This window comes from Rhipicephalus sanguineus, chromosome 1 (genome assembly GCF_013339695.2).
Source record: "Rhipicephalus sanguineus isolate Rsan-2018 chromosome 1, BIME_Rsan_1.4, whole genome shotgun sequence".
Lineage (NCBI taxonomy): Eukaryota > Metazoa > Arthropoda > Arachnida > Ixodida > Ixodidae > Rhipicephalus > Rhipicephalus sanguineus.
The window spans coordinates 107,642,450-107,657,169 of NC_051176.1; the positions used below are offsets into that span (position 1 = coordinate 107,642,450).

The 14,720-nt window shown below is 46.9% G+C and overlaps 1 protein-coding gene across 1 annotated transcript in view; it reads right to left on the reverse strand.

Moving 5' to 3' along the window:
* The window catches only part of LOC119395286 (microtubule-actin cross-linking factor 1, isoforms 6/7), a 68,113-nt gene that overhangs the window by 41,816 nt on the left and 11,577 nt on the right, over positions 1-14,720 (reverse strand). The window contains exon 2 of the mRNA XM_049411991.1: positions 12,664-12,924. Within this exon, the coding sequence (XP_049267948.1) occupies positions 12,664-12,924 (261 nt within the window). The remainder of the gene's footprint in view (positions 1-12,663; positions 12,925-14,720) is intronic.

The following is a 14,720-nucleotide window of genomic DNA, read 5'->3' on the forward strand; positions in this document are numbered from 1 at the left end:
TACTGTAGACTTGAAGCGAAGTAGATGAATTCTCGCAGACGGTATTCACCCACGAAGTAAACTTGATTTGCGACATCAGTCCGAAGTGGTAAGGAAAAAAAAAAGTTGAAAAACAAAACCAACCCCCCTAACCTCCCCCTTTCCTAAGAAGAAAGGAAAAGCGAAACAAAGCAGGAATAAAAGACTTTGATCGTTATTTTATTCTTTTTATCGCAACAGGAATGTGAAATGTCAACTTATGCCTGAAGGTCAAACTGTCGATGCAGCGTTGTACACATGGAGGTGCTACAGCCCCTGGTAGATAATGTACCGCGTGCGACCGAATTTTTCGAAAAAAAAATTGTGCGAGATTCTGCACCGCGATAATGTTCTTACACGCGCTATGCATTGATAATGAAGTGCCCGCCACGGTGGTCTAGTTGTAATGGTACTCGACTGCTGACCCGAAGGTCACGGGATCGAAGCCTGGCCGCGGCGGTCGCATTTACGATGGAGGCGAAAATGCTTGAGGCCCGTGTACTTACATTTAGGTGCACGTTAAAGAACCCCAGGATGTTTCAGGAGCCCTCTATTACGGCCTATCTAAATCATATCGTGGTTTTGGGACGTTAAACCTCAACAATTTATTGTTAGTGAAGTATAGTTTTTGACACGCAATTCCAGCTAGCACAGCGCTGAAACACTTTCACACTAGCCAAATTTGTCTCACTGTGCGGGACATTACATATAACGACTAGAAAGTTGAGCTGCTTGGTAGGGATTCATCGCAGGTGGTATTCGGGTGTTACACAACACAAACACCGCTTGTGTTGTTTGTTTCTTCTGCCTTGTACACATTTCTGCGCGCCTGACCTTCTCTACGGTGAACGTTACCGCGGGCATATCGGGGCACACGGACCGGTGTTCGTTGCACAAACACGTGTTCGGCACGCCCTTTAATTCTACGGAGCCAGGGAATGCTGAAATGCACGGCTGGGTATGGTATAGTGTACCGCACCCGCTAGCATTGGCGTAGCCAGGTGGGGGAGGAGGGGAGTAGGGGGTGGACCCCCTCCCCCGAAATTTTCAAGTTTTGCATGTGCATGTATTTATAGATATATAAAACACACATACAAACACACGCATGAACATACATGAAGAGTAGTTGACCCTCTCCACCCCCCCCCCCCCCCACAAAAAAATTCACAGCATATCCACGGGTGAATGATGAAGAACTCGGGCGAATCTCCTGAAGCAATCATGGTTACACGGTGAAATCTTCAGAGATCAAAGCGATAGCCCAGTACATCATCAAAGACGTGACAAACACTGTATATATTTATACAAGAAATTTTATTAATCGTAAGTGGTAGCTAGACGTGGCTTCCGTTCCCCCTTCATTATAACGGCTCTATAGTCGGTGAAGTGATGGATCGGTGATGGGTCGTAGTGGGATGTTTGCAAAGACGAAGTAGTGGGCAGTTTGCAAAGGATCGGTGATGGGTCGTAGTGGGATGTTTGCAAAGACGAAGGAGTGGGCAGTTTACAAAGGTGGTTACGCCGGACAACGGAGACGTGACAAGGTTAGACTAAGGGCTCGTTCACACAGCCGTCAAACGCTCCGTCACGTCACCGTCCCGGCACCGATTTCCGTCAGGGGAGAGGATTTCCGAGACGTTTTCTCCGGCACAAACGGTTGACGCCGACGTAGAGAAGTGCTCTACGTTTCCGTCGCCGGCACGGGGACGGAGCCCCGCCCCTAGAAAACGGACCAATCAGAAGTTTAAGTTTGGAGTTCCGAGTTCTCAGAAGAGCCACGTGTCTAGCATACGGCCCCCGGGTCCGTGGCCTTGGAACACTGAACGCGCGCCTCAGGGGCGTAGCCAGAAATTTTTTTCGGGGGGGGGTTCAACCATACTTTATGTATGTTCGTACGTGCGTTTGTATGTGTGCTTGTATATATACGCAAGCAAAACTGAAAAATTTCGGGGGGGGTTTGAACCCCCCCAACCCCCCCCTTGGCTACGCCCCTGGCGCGCCTGACTGAATGGGCCATAAAGCGGGGGGAGAAGTGTGTGTGTGTGTGTGTGTGTGTGTGTGTGTGTGTGTGTGTGGTGTGTGTGTGTGTGTGTGTGTGTGTGTGTGGTGCGAGGGGGAGAGCGCCAGCGAACCATTTGAGCTGCGTGGACAATTGCTGTTTTGGTGCATCAGTCGGTCAACACTGCACAAAAACGTGCTGCTGTCGACGCTGCAACCGCCGTCGTCTGTTCGTACACTGCTACGTCGAGTCTGCTGTACGTTTTTTTGACGTGACGGTGACGCCACGGGGGGTTTGACGGCTGTGTGAACGAGCACTGAGGAGCTTCGCCCCTAAAATGCGGCTACGCCCCCGCCCGCTTCTTTAGGTTTCAGAATCACTTGCATTAAGAGAAATAAGAGAGACAAAGAGACAGAGTGAGCTCCCTAGAAGGCCGTAAAGAGAGCGGTGCAAGCGAGGTAACGCCCACTTCCCCTTATGATGTGCCTTTCACTATATTGCGCATAAAAATAAAGAGAACAAATAAAAAAGAACACGTAGCACGTCGGGTTTCGCGAACAAAGATGCTATCTCGATTTACTTTAGTTGCTCGCTGCATTTGGTGACACATTTGCGGGAATGCATCTTGCCACAGCCAAAGCGCGGCGTATTGAGCGAACAGCGTCACCCCGGTGCGTTAAGCATGCAGCCAGCGGCCTCGGCCGCTCGGACTGTCTAGAATGCAGGAGCGAACTCATTAGCGAAATTGACGTCCGCGTTACACACGCCCGCAGATACCACACATTCGGAGAAACCAGAAGCGTCACAATGGGTGGAAAGAGGAACGAAGATATACGACTCTTCTGACATCTGAACATGCAATAATAATATGTGGGGTTTAACGTCCCAAAACCACGATATGATTATGAGGGACGCCGTAGTGGACGGCTAAGGTACTTTTGACCACCTGATGTTCGCTAACGTGGGCCTAAATCTAAGCACACGGGCCTCAAACATTTTCGCCTCCATCGAAAATGCAGCCGCCGCGGCCGGGATGACATCTGAACATGTCCACACACAGAGACATACAAAAGTACTAAATGGACAGAGAGAGAGACAGGGGGGGGGGGGGGGGGGCGGAATAATACGATATGACAAAATGATGTTCAGGAGAGCGCAGTCAGCGGTCGGCTGCTGGAGCAACGACCTTCACTATTTTATAGCTTGCTTTCTCTAAGTACTCGCTCTCGACAGCGACATTCATTAATGCAAGCGTAAGATCGTAGTAATAATAATAATCAATCAATCATTTAATCAATCATTTATTTAACGTGCCCAGGAACAACCGTAAGGTCTTTGTGCAGGCGCACGCAAAAATAAAACAATAAAAAATAAACAATACAATACAGGCAGTCTTCGGAAGAAAATACAAATAAAAAGAGCAAATACGCGTAGAGAAAAAGAAATGAACACAAAAGGGGAGGAGTAACATCAGACAACAAGAGAAATAATGAAGGGGAATGAAAAATTAGATTGCATATATATAACTATGCGGAAAGACGGAGAAGGGAAGATTTTGTGCATTGTGATACACTATGTCACGACAGTGCAAAGCTCCGATAAAAACAATGACTGTGGACTATGAAAAACGTCAAGATCAAGAAAATTAACATTACAGAGACTTTGTATTTTGTGAACGGTAGATGGTTGGAAAAAGCAGGCGGGTACATGAAACGGTCTATTCTCTCTGGTTAACTTACGCGGAATTCGAAAATTAACAAAATTGAGAAGCACAGGGCAGGATATTGTACCGGGAACTAGCTTTTAAAGAAATAACAGGTCGGAACGATTTCGTTGGCAGTGAAGTGATGGCAATGATAAAAATCCACCAGTATTTGAACGAGATCTAGAGTCACTTCCCTTTCCCACCCCTTGCTACACTATACTATACATAGCTATGCTTGCGGCCTCTCTTTTTCTATCTCTTTTTGTACATGTTTCTTTGCATGTTTCTCGCTGTGTCTATTTCTTTCTCTGTATTTCCATCTTTTTTTTCCTTTTCTTTCTTTCTATTTCTCTGTTTCCCTTTCGCTTTATCTCTTTTTCTCCTCTCTCTCTCACCCTCTATCTTTTCTCTCTCTCTCTCTCTATTTCTTTATCTTTCTATATGTCTCTTTTTCTCTCTATTTCTCTCTTCCTCTCTATCTTTTTATTTCTCTCTCTCTCTCTGTACTCGTTCTCTCGCCTTGTATCTTTTCCTCTCTCTCTTATCAATCTCTCTATTTCTCTCTCTGTCTGTCCTATCTCTTGCTTGCTTGCTTGCTTGACCCTTAATTCTTGGCTCTTACCCACTACGGAGTATTGGCCTTGAAACCAGCGGTTAATATAAGTGGGGAAATTTAGAACTTAGACGAAGGAAAAGGAACTAATCGGCCATCTAAGCTATATAGAAAAACTGAATAATTATTAGTTTATGTGCCAATAAAAATAGGAATAGGCCAATCATATGGAATACAATGAAGTAGCGCGAGGAAGTCCGGTGTACCAAATTTCGATTGGGAATCCTTCTCTCTCTGTGCTCGTTCTCTCGCCCATCAGAGTTGCTGCATTCCCCGCAGGACAAATCGGCTCACGTGTTTTAGGAGCGAGGCAGAACATGACGAAGAGGACGAAGAGAGCGCGTGCCGGTTCATGATGATGATAGTTTTCGGATTCAGCAGACACGTTACGCCCGGCTTAAACTGCTCCGCTGTTAATAATAATAATAATAATAATAATAATAATAATAATAATAATAATAATAATAATAATAATAATAATAATAATAATAATAATAATAATTAAAAACCTCGCATAATAATAATTGCTGGGGTTTTATGTGCCAAAAACACGATATGATTATGAGGCACGCAGTAATGGAGGGCTCCGGAAATTTCGACCACCTGAGGTTCCTTAACGTACTCCTAAGTACACGGGCCCCTAGAGCATTTTCGCCTCCATCGAAAGTGCACCGCAGCGGCCGTGATCGAACCCGCGACTTTCAGGTCGGTAGCCGAGCACCGTAACCCCTGTAACACCACGGCGGCTAAAAAAAAAAGAAAGAAATAAAGAAAACTGAACTATGGGACTTGGGAACGTCTCGAAACTAAGCAGTAGTTTACAAGGGACGCCGTACAGTGGAGGGACTCTGGGTTTTAAAAACCTGCGATCCTTTAACGTGCACCTGAATCTATCAATGCATGAGAATTTTTACATTATACCACCATAGGAACGAAAAAAAAAAGATGGATAGCATATAAGAACGCACAACGTGCCTCGGTGTAATAACTTCTAAGATGCTGTCAAGCCCCGACCCTCTGAAGTTGCCCTCTTCTTCCAGGGCACCATGCAGAGCAGTCAGTCTGCGACGGGATCACTGTGTATGTGCAAGCTGCTGCACAGGCTGTTGGCACGCAGCCAGACCCGACCGTGTGTCACACCAACGTTAAGGGCGCGTCCAGTATTTGTTTTGTGTATACATTATGCAGGCGGCGTGCAAAAACAAACATTTGCAGCGCTTCTCGTGTTTCGCAATACGCATATGGCGGCAGAGTCAGCGACTCGACGTGACTGCACTCTTCGTTCGCCCAATACCTCGTGTTTAGACGCCCGTGCTTTCGAGGTTGAAATATAAACGGCGGAATGCGTGACGTCAAATTTTGCGTAAGTGTCGTCGCTTTGTAAGAAGAAAAAAAGAGGGGCAAACATATACACAAAGGGTCACAACGCACGGCGTTGCATGCCGCGCACGTCGGGCTTTTACTGGCCCTTCGGAATTCTTGCGCGGTCAAAATTTTCGCCACGCAGTAAGTATTATTCTTAAGTTCCCGAGACCTCTTGCGCGTTGTAATCCGTATTGCGTTCAATCCGTATTTTATCTGTAGGTTGTAATGTCGTCGCAGGTGACGAATAGCAACCGTGAAGTGCGCTTCCAATACCGCGAGACATGGAACGCGGAAAGCGTAACCAGTAACGCTACAGCTTTATCTCTGTTCTGATAGATTAAAAAAAAACACCTCTTTTTACCATAACAAGCGTTCGTTGATATGTAAATAGAGATCATCTTTTGGGCCATCTAGCTATTGTGTATGAATACAAAAAAAAAATAGTTTATTTCCTTTTAATGCACTGAAACTTTTTCCCGATAAGCGGCTTTCTCTTCGAGCTGTCATCACGTGTCTTAGGAGGGTACCATGGTTGCCTAGTCCATGCATACTCATCGATCACGGAATTTTCAGCAGGTCCTGGTAAAGCCAACGTTTCTATATTAAGGTTGAGAAAAAGCGCTTAATACTTTCGCTTAATTGGTGGCACGACAATCAGGCAAGCAGAGAGGGCAAGCAATTAAGGCTCGCGATCACGGAAGCACTCTCACAAAAATTGATTTAGACGGTCTACGTGTAAAACGTCTACATCGGCCGCAGCAAATGAGCTTGTCGAATTGCGCTGCTCCTGTCACTACAAAGTATAATAATCCCAATGGCCAATAAGTCTGTATGGTGCATTGTGATGAACTGGACGACGAATTAAAGGGACACTAAAGAGCAAAACGATTTTTCTCATATGAGTAAAGCACTCTTTCACGATACCAAAAACACCACGCTTGCTGCGAGAAGGCGCTTAGTAAGCGAGAAAACGCGCAAAAACAAAATGTGGGTGGCGACGCCCCCTTGAAGTTTCCGCACCATTCGCCGTGACGCAAAATGTTTTGACGGCGTCTACTAGGGACTACGTAGTTCCTAATCGCTAAAAATGAAGTATGTACATTGTCCAAGTTTGGGGTAATTTTGTTCAGCCAATGGCGCCAAAATACGATAAATACACTTTGAAATCCGTGACGTCACGTGGGGAGATTTCGCCGCGAAATTTAAAAATGAGACCTTGAACTTGATTTTCTCCTCTATGATGGCGAAATAAACCTATGATGGTGAAATTAACGACATTAGAGTTCTCAGAGCACAATTTATCAATCTAAACCGATTCATTGTTTATCTTTAGTGTCCCTTTAACGCTTCTTTGTGTGCGTGCGCCTATGTAAAGTGCGAACGTCTCCACTCCTTCTCACTTCTCAGTCCCCCACCCCTTTTTTTCCCCCAGTGCAGGGTAGCCAAACGAGTTCAGCAGTTCTTGCACGTAGAACCCTACACATTATCATCATTATTAAAACGTGATGTAAGGTAACTTGAACGAACTTGCACTACCCCTCCCCTCATATAATGTGATCGAGACTTCGATTTGCTGCAAGCATCCTGGAAAATCTGGTACGAAGATTCACGTGAAGAGGGCTCAAGAATGGGCAGCATACATCAAGGGTGCGTGTCGCGATAGTGGCACCAAGATAACCCTGAGTAAGCGGCAAAAGCAAAAGAGGAACGCCCCATTTACTCCGTGACAACTGCTCTTATCTGCATGATGTCAACGTTCTTTGGCGACATACGCTTGCCGTGTCCGTTGCGCCCGCTTTAAAACGACTTAAGGCTGTTTCACATGCCGCGATTGCAGCGAAAAAAATCGCTCGGTTCGCTCTGTTCGCAACCGCCGCTAATGGCGGTTTCGTTTCACATGGACTGCGAATGGTCTGCGATTTTCGCTCTGCGACTGGCGCGGCGCGCAAAGCTGCTTGCTGCCGTTGTTTGTGGCAGACACTGCATAATTTTTTATTGTAATGTAACAATCTGTGCGTTTTGATATTTTTAACTTTTTATCACCTGTCGCGAAGAGCACGCGTGTTTTGTCATTTAAAAACACTTTCCAATCTAAGTTCACTTGAGAATACGCAACAACGGCCATAACCAAAACAAACTCGTTGGCGCAATTTCGACGGGTCTCGACTGAAAAATCGCTCCGCCGCTGCGAACAGAGCGAAAAATTTCCAACATGTTGGTCGCTCGCCGCTGACCGCTGCGGCGAGAGCGATCGGCCGTTTTTTTCGCTGCGAGCGAATTCGCAGGCTCAAAATCGCTCTGTTTTGCGTCATGTGAAACGGCCTTTAGGCGATGCGATTACCCTTGAATAACTATCACGCTTGCTTGCCTCGGGGAGCGCAGTGGAGCCTTGAGAATGAGGTATTCGACTTAAGATTACATGTTCGATTATCTTCAAGTAATTTTTTTTTTTTTCGCAGCGAAAATTCCTTCAGCGGCGGACACATGCACGCGCACATATGTGACGGAAAAGGAATATAAACTTGCTGATACAGTGCCTTTTCGGGCTTGCTTTCCAATGACCTGTACCATTAGCGACGTTTCTATAATGCATTCTGAAGTCTCGGTATCTAGCACGAGAAGTATATATATACACCTAACAATATTACGCGTGCACGTAACACGCAATGCTTGTCAAGACTGCGTCTCATCTCTTATGATGCCGCTCCCTTCAGGTAACTGTTCGGTGCATTGCGGTGTCTTACTATACTCGACCTATCAAAAGTGTAAGTGCGTCTTCCGTGGTTTGCAAGCTGGAAAATGGCACGCGCATTAAGGCACCGCAATGCACCTAACTTAGACATCAAGGGCTGCTTGGGCCGCCAGGGTGAATGATTCTTTTTCGTATAGTTGCGCGCGATAAGGCAATCTGGTTGCTGTTGCAAAATATACAGGGTTTTCTTATCGTCGCTGGCAACGAGTGGCCAATCACAGCGATAACGCCGGCGTGACGCGGGACATGCATGCAGAGCGAAGAATGAAGAAAATAACCATTACAAAACACCTCCCCTATTGTTTTATTTGAGCTGACGTTTATGCGAGAATTATATCCCGGATTATAGAAAGCACAAGTTAACCCCCTTATGTAAAGGGCTCCCTCGTGAGTTCATGGCCTCTTGCTTCTCCTTTCCCGTCGTCGAAAGCATCTGGCGGAAGCGTTGGGGGACATGCCTCCCCTCCCCTCGCAGCACATGAACTCCGTCCCACCGCTTCCCCTGGTCGCGAGACCGAAGAGACACGCGAGGAGGAAGCCACTGAGGGTTAGGTTCCGGGTACCTACTAACACGCATATCCGGAGCGAATCCGGCGAGCGAAAGAAGCTTGTTTCGCAAACACGGCTTCCTTATATCAGGCCCGTAGTCAGGGGGGCAGGGGGGGGGAGCTAGGGGTCCGGGCCCCCGCCCCCCAAAATTCCGAAATTTTGACGGAGGGGGGCGTTATACCGAAAACAAATAATGAAAATAGGTGTTTTTTCTCACATAGTCATGGCCTTCAGCAAGTGCCCCCCCCCCCCATCCAGAAAAAAATTCCTGGCTACGGGCCTGCCTTATAATTTTTCGCAGGTCGCATATGCTCTCACGTTTAGAGTTGGCAGATCAGAATGGCTCTTTATGACTCGATCAACTGCGTACGTACAGCGGTGAGCACTGTTAGGGTGAACACGCGAGCGCGTGGCCGACGGCACTATCAGCGCCGCGTAACAGCCATCGTTGGAAACATTGCACATGCGCAGCATGTGCTTTGCGATACACTCTTTCCACCACGCGCCCTGCGTCATAGATATGCTTGTCGGGGATACGCTTGCGTGCGCGCGGTGGAAAGAGTATTTCGAAGAAGGCATGATGCGCATGCGCAATGTTTCCACCGATGACCGTTACGCGGCGCAGACAGAGCCGTCGGCCACGCGCTCGCGTGTTCACCCGAGTGCTCACCGCTGTACGTCGCTCACGTTCACCGACCGCGAAGATCGTGCTCAATTGCTGCTGCGCACTCGCGCCCAAAAAACGAGTGAAAGTGCACTGCTGTAAGAGCGAATGAAAAGCAACTTTCGGAACGTGGGTTCATAGACCACAGTTTTCATCACTTGTATAGAGGGCAGCCATCTTTGACCAGAAGCTGCGGGTCAGGTGGAACGAACAGCCACGACAGCGCCCTAGCCTATCCTTATCGCGTGCTTGCAGCCAGTCATCAGCTCTGACGTAACAAAACCCCCAGCCCTTGTGCTGGACGCGCCGACAGGTGATAAGTGCAAAAATTATACATGCTAGCGCTAAGCGCGGGTGTGAGAGTGAATAAATGTGGTCTGTACGGCTGACGCAGGGCGAAAAGCGCCATTAAGTATTCGCGGCAGCGAACTATCTGTCTTACCATCTGTTTCTTCTTCCTCCTATACGAACGATGGGCGCAACGCTAGCGCAGTTGGCGTTTGCACCTTACGTTGGTACTTATATTTTTTTTAACTTATTTTGGGTTCAGCGCAGGTGATTATGCAGCCAGCTTGTTACGTATACATTGGGTATGATGTTCTTTAGCGCGGCATACTTCCGTTCTGAACCCCATACTATAGTCCCGCCGCTTATAGCCTCCCTCCCCAGCTATTTTTTTCTTGCTTCAAGTTGCACGACAATAAGCAAACATATAAGTTGCAGTTTCAACAGTTTCAGCCATAATGCCAAGCAGCTGCGTTAGCTAATTCACTATAAGCACACAGTATGTCTTGCATCCATGGGTCCCAGGTTAGAATCTTCGCGGGGCACAGCGACTTTTCTTCTGCTTCATAAATTCTGGCAAAGCACTCGGGAATTCTAGCCGCGGGCACCAGCGGACATTAACCTGAGCACAGCTATCGCGGTGATTAAATTATTCAAAACAATGCAAAACGACAGAGGGCAGTATGTTGTTACTGCAGCGTCTCAAACCTAAGCATTCCCGATTTTCGACGCCACCTCACTCTGCTATTCTCAAAAAGGAGTAGTTGGGTGAAAAAGAAAAAAAAGAAAAACATAAGAACATATGTACGCGAATGTCAACATATATTGTAACGGTTCCTGACACGAGGTGTCAGCGTTTGAAGACACGTCGAGATGACTTTTTTTTTTTTTTTTTTTTGACCTTCGAGCATCACAAGGGAGCTCGTCTGAACAGAAGGTCAATTTATTTGACTGACATCGTTGATACGTCGCTCAAGTACGAAGTCGCAGAAGGAACGCCTATGCGAAAAAACAGGGTACTATTTTTTTTTATTATTCCTGAATAAATCCTATCGAAATTCACTGCGATTCATTTGCACAGGGTTCCACATTTTACTGTTAGGTATCGTTCCCTTTAGTCCTTTGTTTATGCACGGTATTAACTAGTGTGGCCAATTCCCCCTCGTGCAATAGAATACTGAGGCAGCAGCAAGAGCAGTTACGCGTCCGCCGTCGTGTGTACACCATTTGCATATTTTGTCAGGCGCAACGTAGATAACTTCCATACATATTTTTTTCTCCTCCCTGCATAGTGCGTGCAAAATATAGCCAACTTCCCAAGTCACGGCTTCAGAGCAGCAATTTATTCTGCGATGATTCAGCGGCGCTGCGCGTATCGGGTCATGCCACCACCACACACAACGAGAAATGTAAATTGCTTATGGTCATGGCGAGCAGTAATTAACCTTGCTAGCGGCAATTATACCTTACGTTTCAAATGAATGAATAATTTACTTTCGAACATTACCAGAACCATTCTTTCTCTCGGAGTTTATACGTTATTACTAGTTTCAAAACCAAAAGAAAAAAAAAAGAACTGAAGTTGTCGTGGGTTATTCATACTTTTAAAAGCAAGGGTGTTTCGATTCACGTAAATTATTAGTATGTCGTACGTCCTGCTCTTCCCAGTAACGTTTTTTTCCGGGAAATAGATTACATTCGTTGATAGAACAACGCAGCGACACAAAATATGTACTCTGATATAAAACCGTGCTGAAAGACACGTATTGGAAAGCTCTGTTGAAGTCGAAACCACTGATCGTAAAATACGTTCTGCTGGTCTTCACTACAGTGACAGATTCTCGAGTGACTTATGTTTCACTCATCGCAGCTGACATAGTTGCAGTTATTGAGACCCCCCCCCCCCACACACACACACGAAAGAGCTTTCTAAAGCATGCCAGAACATTGCGAAAATTATTACTCAAAAAAAAAAATGTATAGATAAACAGAGCGGTCTTCCTTGAATTATATACCGTGTACGGAAACATCGCGATCAGTCACCAACGCAACGAGTTTGTAGGCTCGGTGTCAATTCAGACTAGAGTGCTTACATAGACAAGTTGGTAGTATACATGTCCACGGAGAGTAACAGCGCGAACAACGGGACAAGACTGAGTCGTCCGTCTCTGTCTTGTCCCGTTGTTCACGCTGTTACTAGTTTTCTTTGGTCAACTTAGAGCCTGAGTATACCGTATTTTCCATCTTTATAGAAGTCATTAACCGGCGCAACCTAACTTCTCGGCTGACCTCTGCGGCATTCAGCCGACCTGGAATAACGCGAACTGCGGAGAGCTAAGCAGGCTAAACGTTCTTTTCCCGATGGCACAACGCGTGCCCTTCCCTTCCCCTCTTCCTCCCCCGCTTTCTTTCCTTATACGAAAAAAAAAAAATATTTGTCATCGTAGATCGTTTACGCGCGCGTAATCGCGTAAACACTCTCTCCGGGCGACACGCACGCCAGCTTAGCAGAGACCGGTACAAGGAAGGGGGCGTGCCCGCTCTCGGCTGCTCCATCGAGCCGAAAAGGAGACGGAGGAAAAGCGCGCCAAGGGCGAAAGTGCCCCAAAGAGTCGATACAACACGCGTACACCATCCCGCGCATTTGTGCGCGCCCTAGAACTTGACTTCGGCGAGAACCGCTGAGCAGCAAAAACAGCTCCGATTCACCTACCTTTGATTGGCCGTGAGAGCGAAGTTGCGAAGGTCCTGTCGCCTCGGTGGGCCGTGTACTCGCAGCCGGCGACCGACTGCCGACCTGCAACTCGGCGTCAAGGAGAATGCGAGCGGTATCAAACGAGGACTGCAAGCGCGCCGAGCGAGCCGCGGCGAAGAAGCGAGGCTCGGGTAACCGCGCTTCGCTGCGGAACTGGTGGGGCGGCCGCCAGAGGGCAACGGTGCGGAGTCGAGCGTCGCGTCGGCTCTTCAGCGTCGGCTAGCGGAGGCGGCGGCGCGCCTTTTGCGGCGGCCCATGTAGCGACTTTCCCGGCGCGAGTAAACAAACTTCGACGGCCCGGTCGATTAGGACGCGGGACGGGCTGGGCCCCGTCAGAAGTGTAGCTAATCAAAGCTTACGCGAATGGGATACTTGGCGCTGTCACGGTGTCACCGTTTTCAACAGCTGTCGCCGCATGTAAGTGGGGTCGAACAACGTGTGATACACACAAATCGAGGTATTCAGAGCTGAGCTGAGTGAGCGAAAGTTTTGCCGAAGGTTCATATACTTCTCAACGTTTTCCCTCGAATTCTTACGCCGCTGAGGCGGTGTGTAGAGGACTCGTGCACGGGTCCTTCCTTCAGTGTGGTAGAAGGCACGGACGAGGGCCTCGTTTGTATCTCTCAGTCGTTCATGTTGTTTTTCTCTCTGTAAATAGGCAGCATGCCAGACCAACTAGCTCAAAAAGCAAGCACAGATGTACCTTTCTCACGCACGCGCTAACGGCGTGGCTGCAGAAAGTGGAGCGTGAAAAGTAAATCTTGACAAGCCTCACTGCGAGTGGCGGAAGCGAGACGCGACGAATGAATTCGGGGCATTTTTCTGCGCGCCTGACACCAAAGCTTTTCCCGTTACACTAATGATAAAGAATGTCCGAGCGAAAGCGCGCTAATACGGTCGATTGAAGCTTGCCAAAAAGAGAATATAACGCATTTATTTTGCGGCGACATCGCGCTCCTGAAGTGTATCCCTGCTCGCTCGCACATGTATAAGCAGCTGCAGCAGCTGCACGCGTGTCTGTTCAGCTAAACGCGCTTGTGGGCTGGATTATTGCATCAGCACAAAAAACCTCTTTCAATGTTTTGTTCTTCAGCTGTCGGCTACATCATCTTCGTAAATATATTTCACCCTTTCTTTCTTTTTGAAATAAAAAATAAATTATTTTACCTTCTTCGATCGAATACAAACCTGTTTCTTGGCATGGAACAATTGACTACATGCATGTAGTAAAAACCGAACGCGACTTTCTCGCGCAGAGCTAAACTCCTTTTTTTTTTAACATTTTTTGTCATTCACTTGGTGTCGTTTACTGCAGCCTAGAATATGCCTGCCGCTGTTATCTGCATTCTAAAAGATATTAAATTTTGCCTACAACCATCCTGTCGTACCCGGGCTGCCGCATGGCCGCTGTCACATTCTTTCGATCTGCGTACATTCCAAATTACTTAAGTAACCCGTGATAAAAATAGCACGCATGTTCAAAGCCACCTCGCGAACTGTAAAAATGTATATCTATTGGTTTGCACGCTGGGTGTGACAAAAGACAACGGCGCTGATTGCTGGTTACCGTACGAAAATGGCAAAGCCGTATGGTTATATTATTCATCGTGTACTATCGGCAAAGCGTTGAAAATGTTGCGAGAACGATTGCCCCGACTGATAATTGCGCGGCCGATATTTCCCCAACTCTATTTCGATCGATCGAAAGTTTTTATTCGCACCACTCATTGGGCATATCATGCTCACTCATGTTCAAGGAACGAGGCACAACGCTTTCGCATCGTGAAACGGAAAACAGCGCAGTAAAAGAAGACGACAAAGAAGGAACACAAACCAGTAAAAAATCAATTAAAAAATGAATAAAAAAGAAGACGTTCGGTACCACATTAATTTAATTATTCTAATTTCTAGTTAGGATGAGAAGTCTGGGCTGAATGTAGAAATAATTATTGCACACGTTCTTTTTTATGTTTGCTTGTCTTTTGTGTTAACTCAGTAGTTATAACTTTAAATCT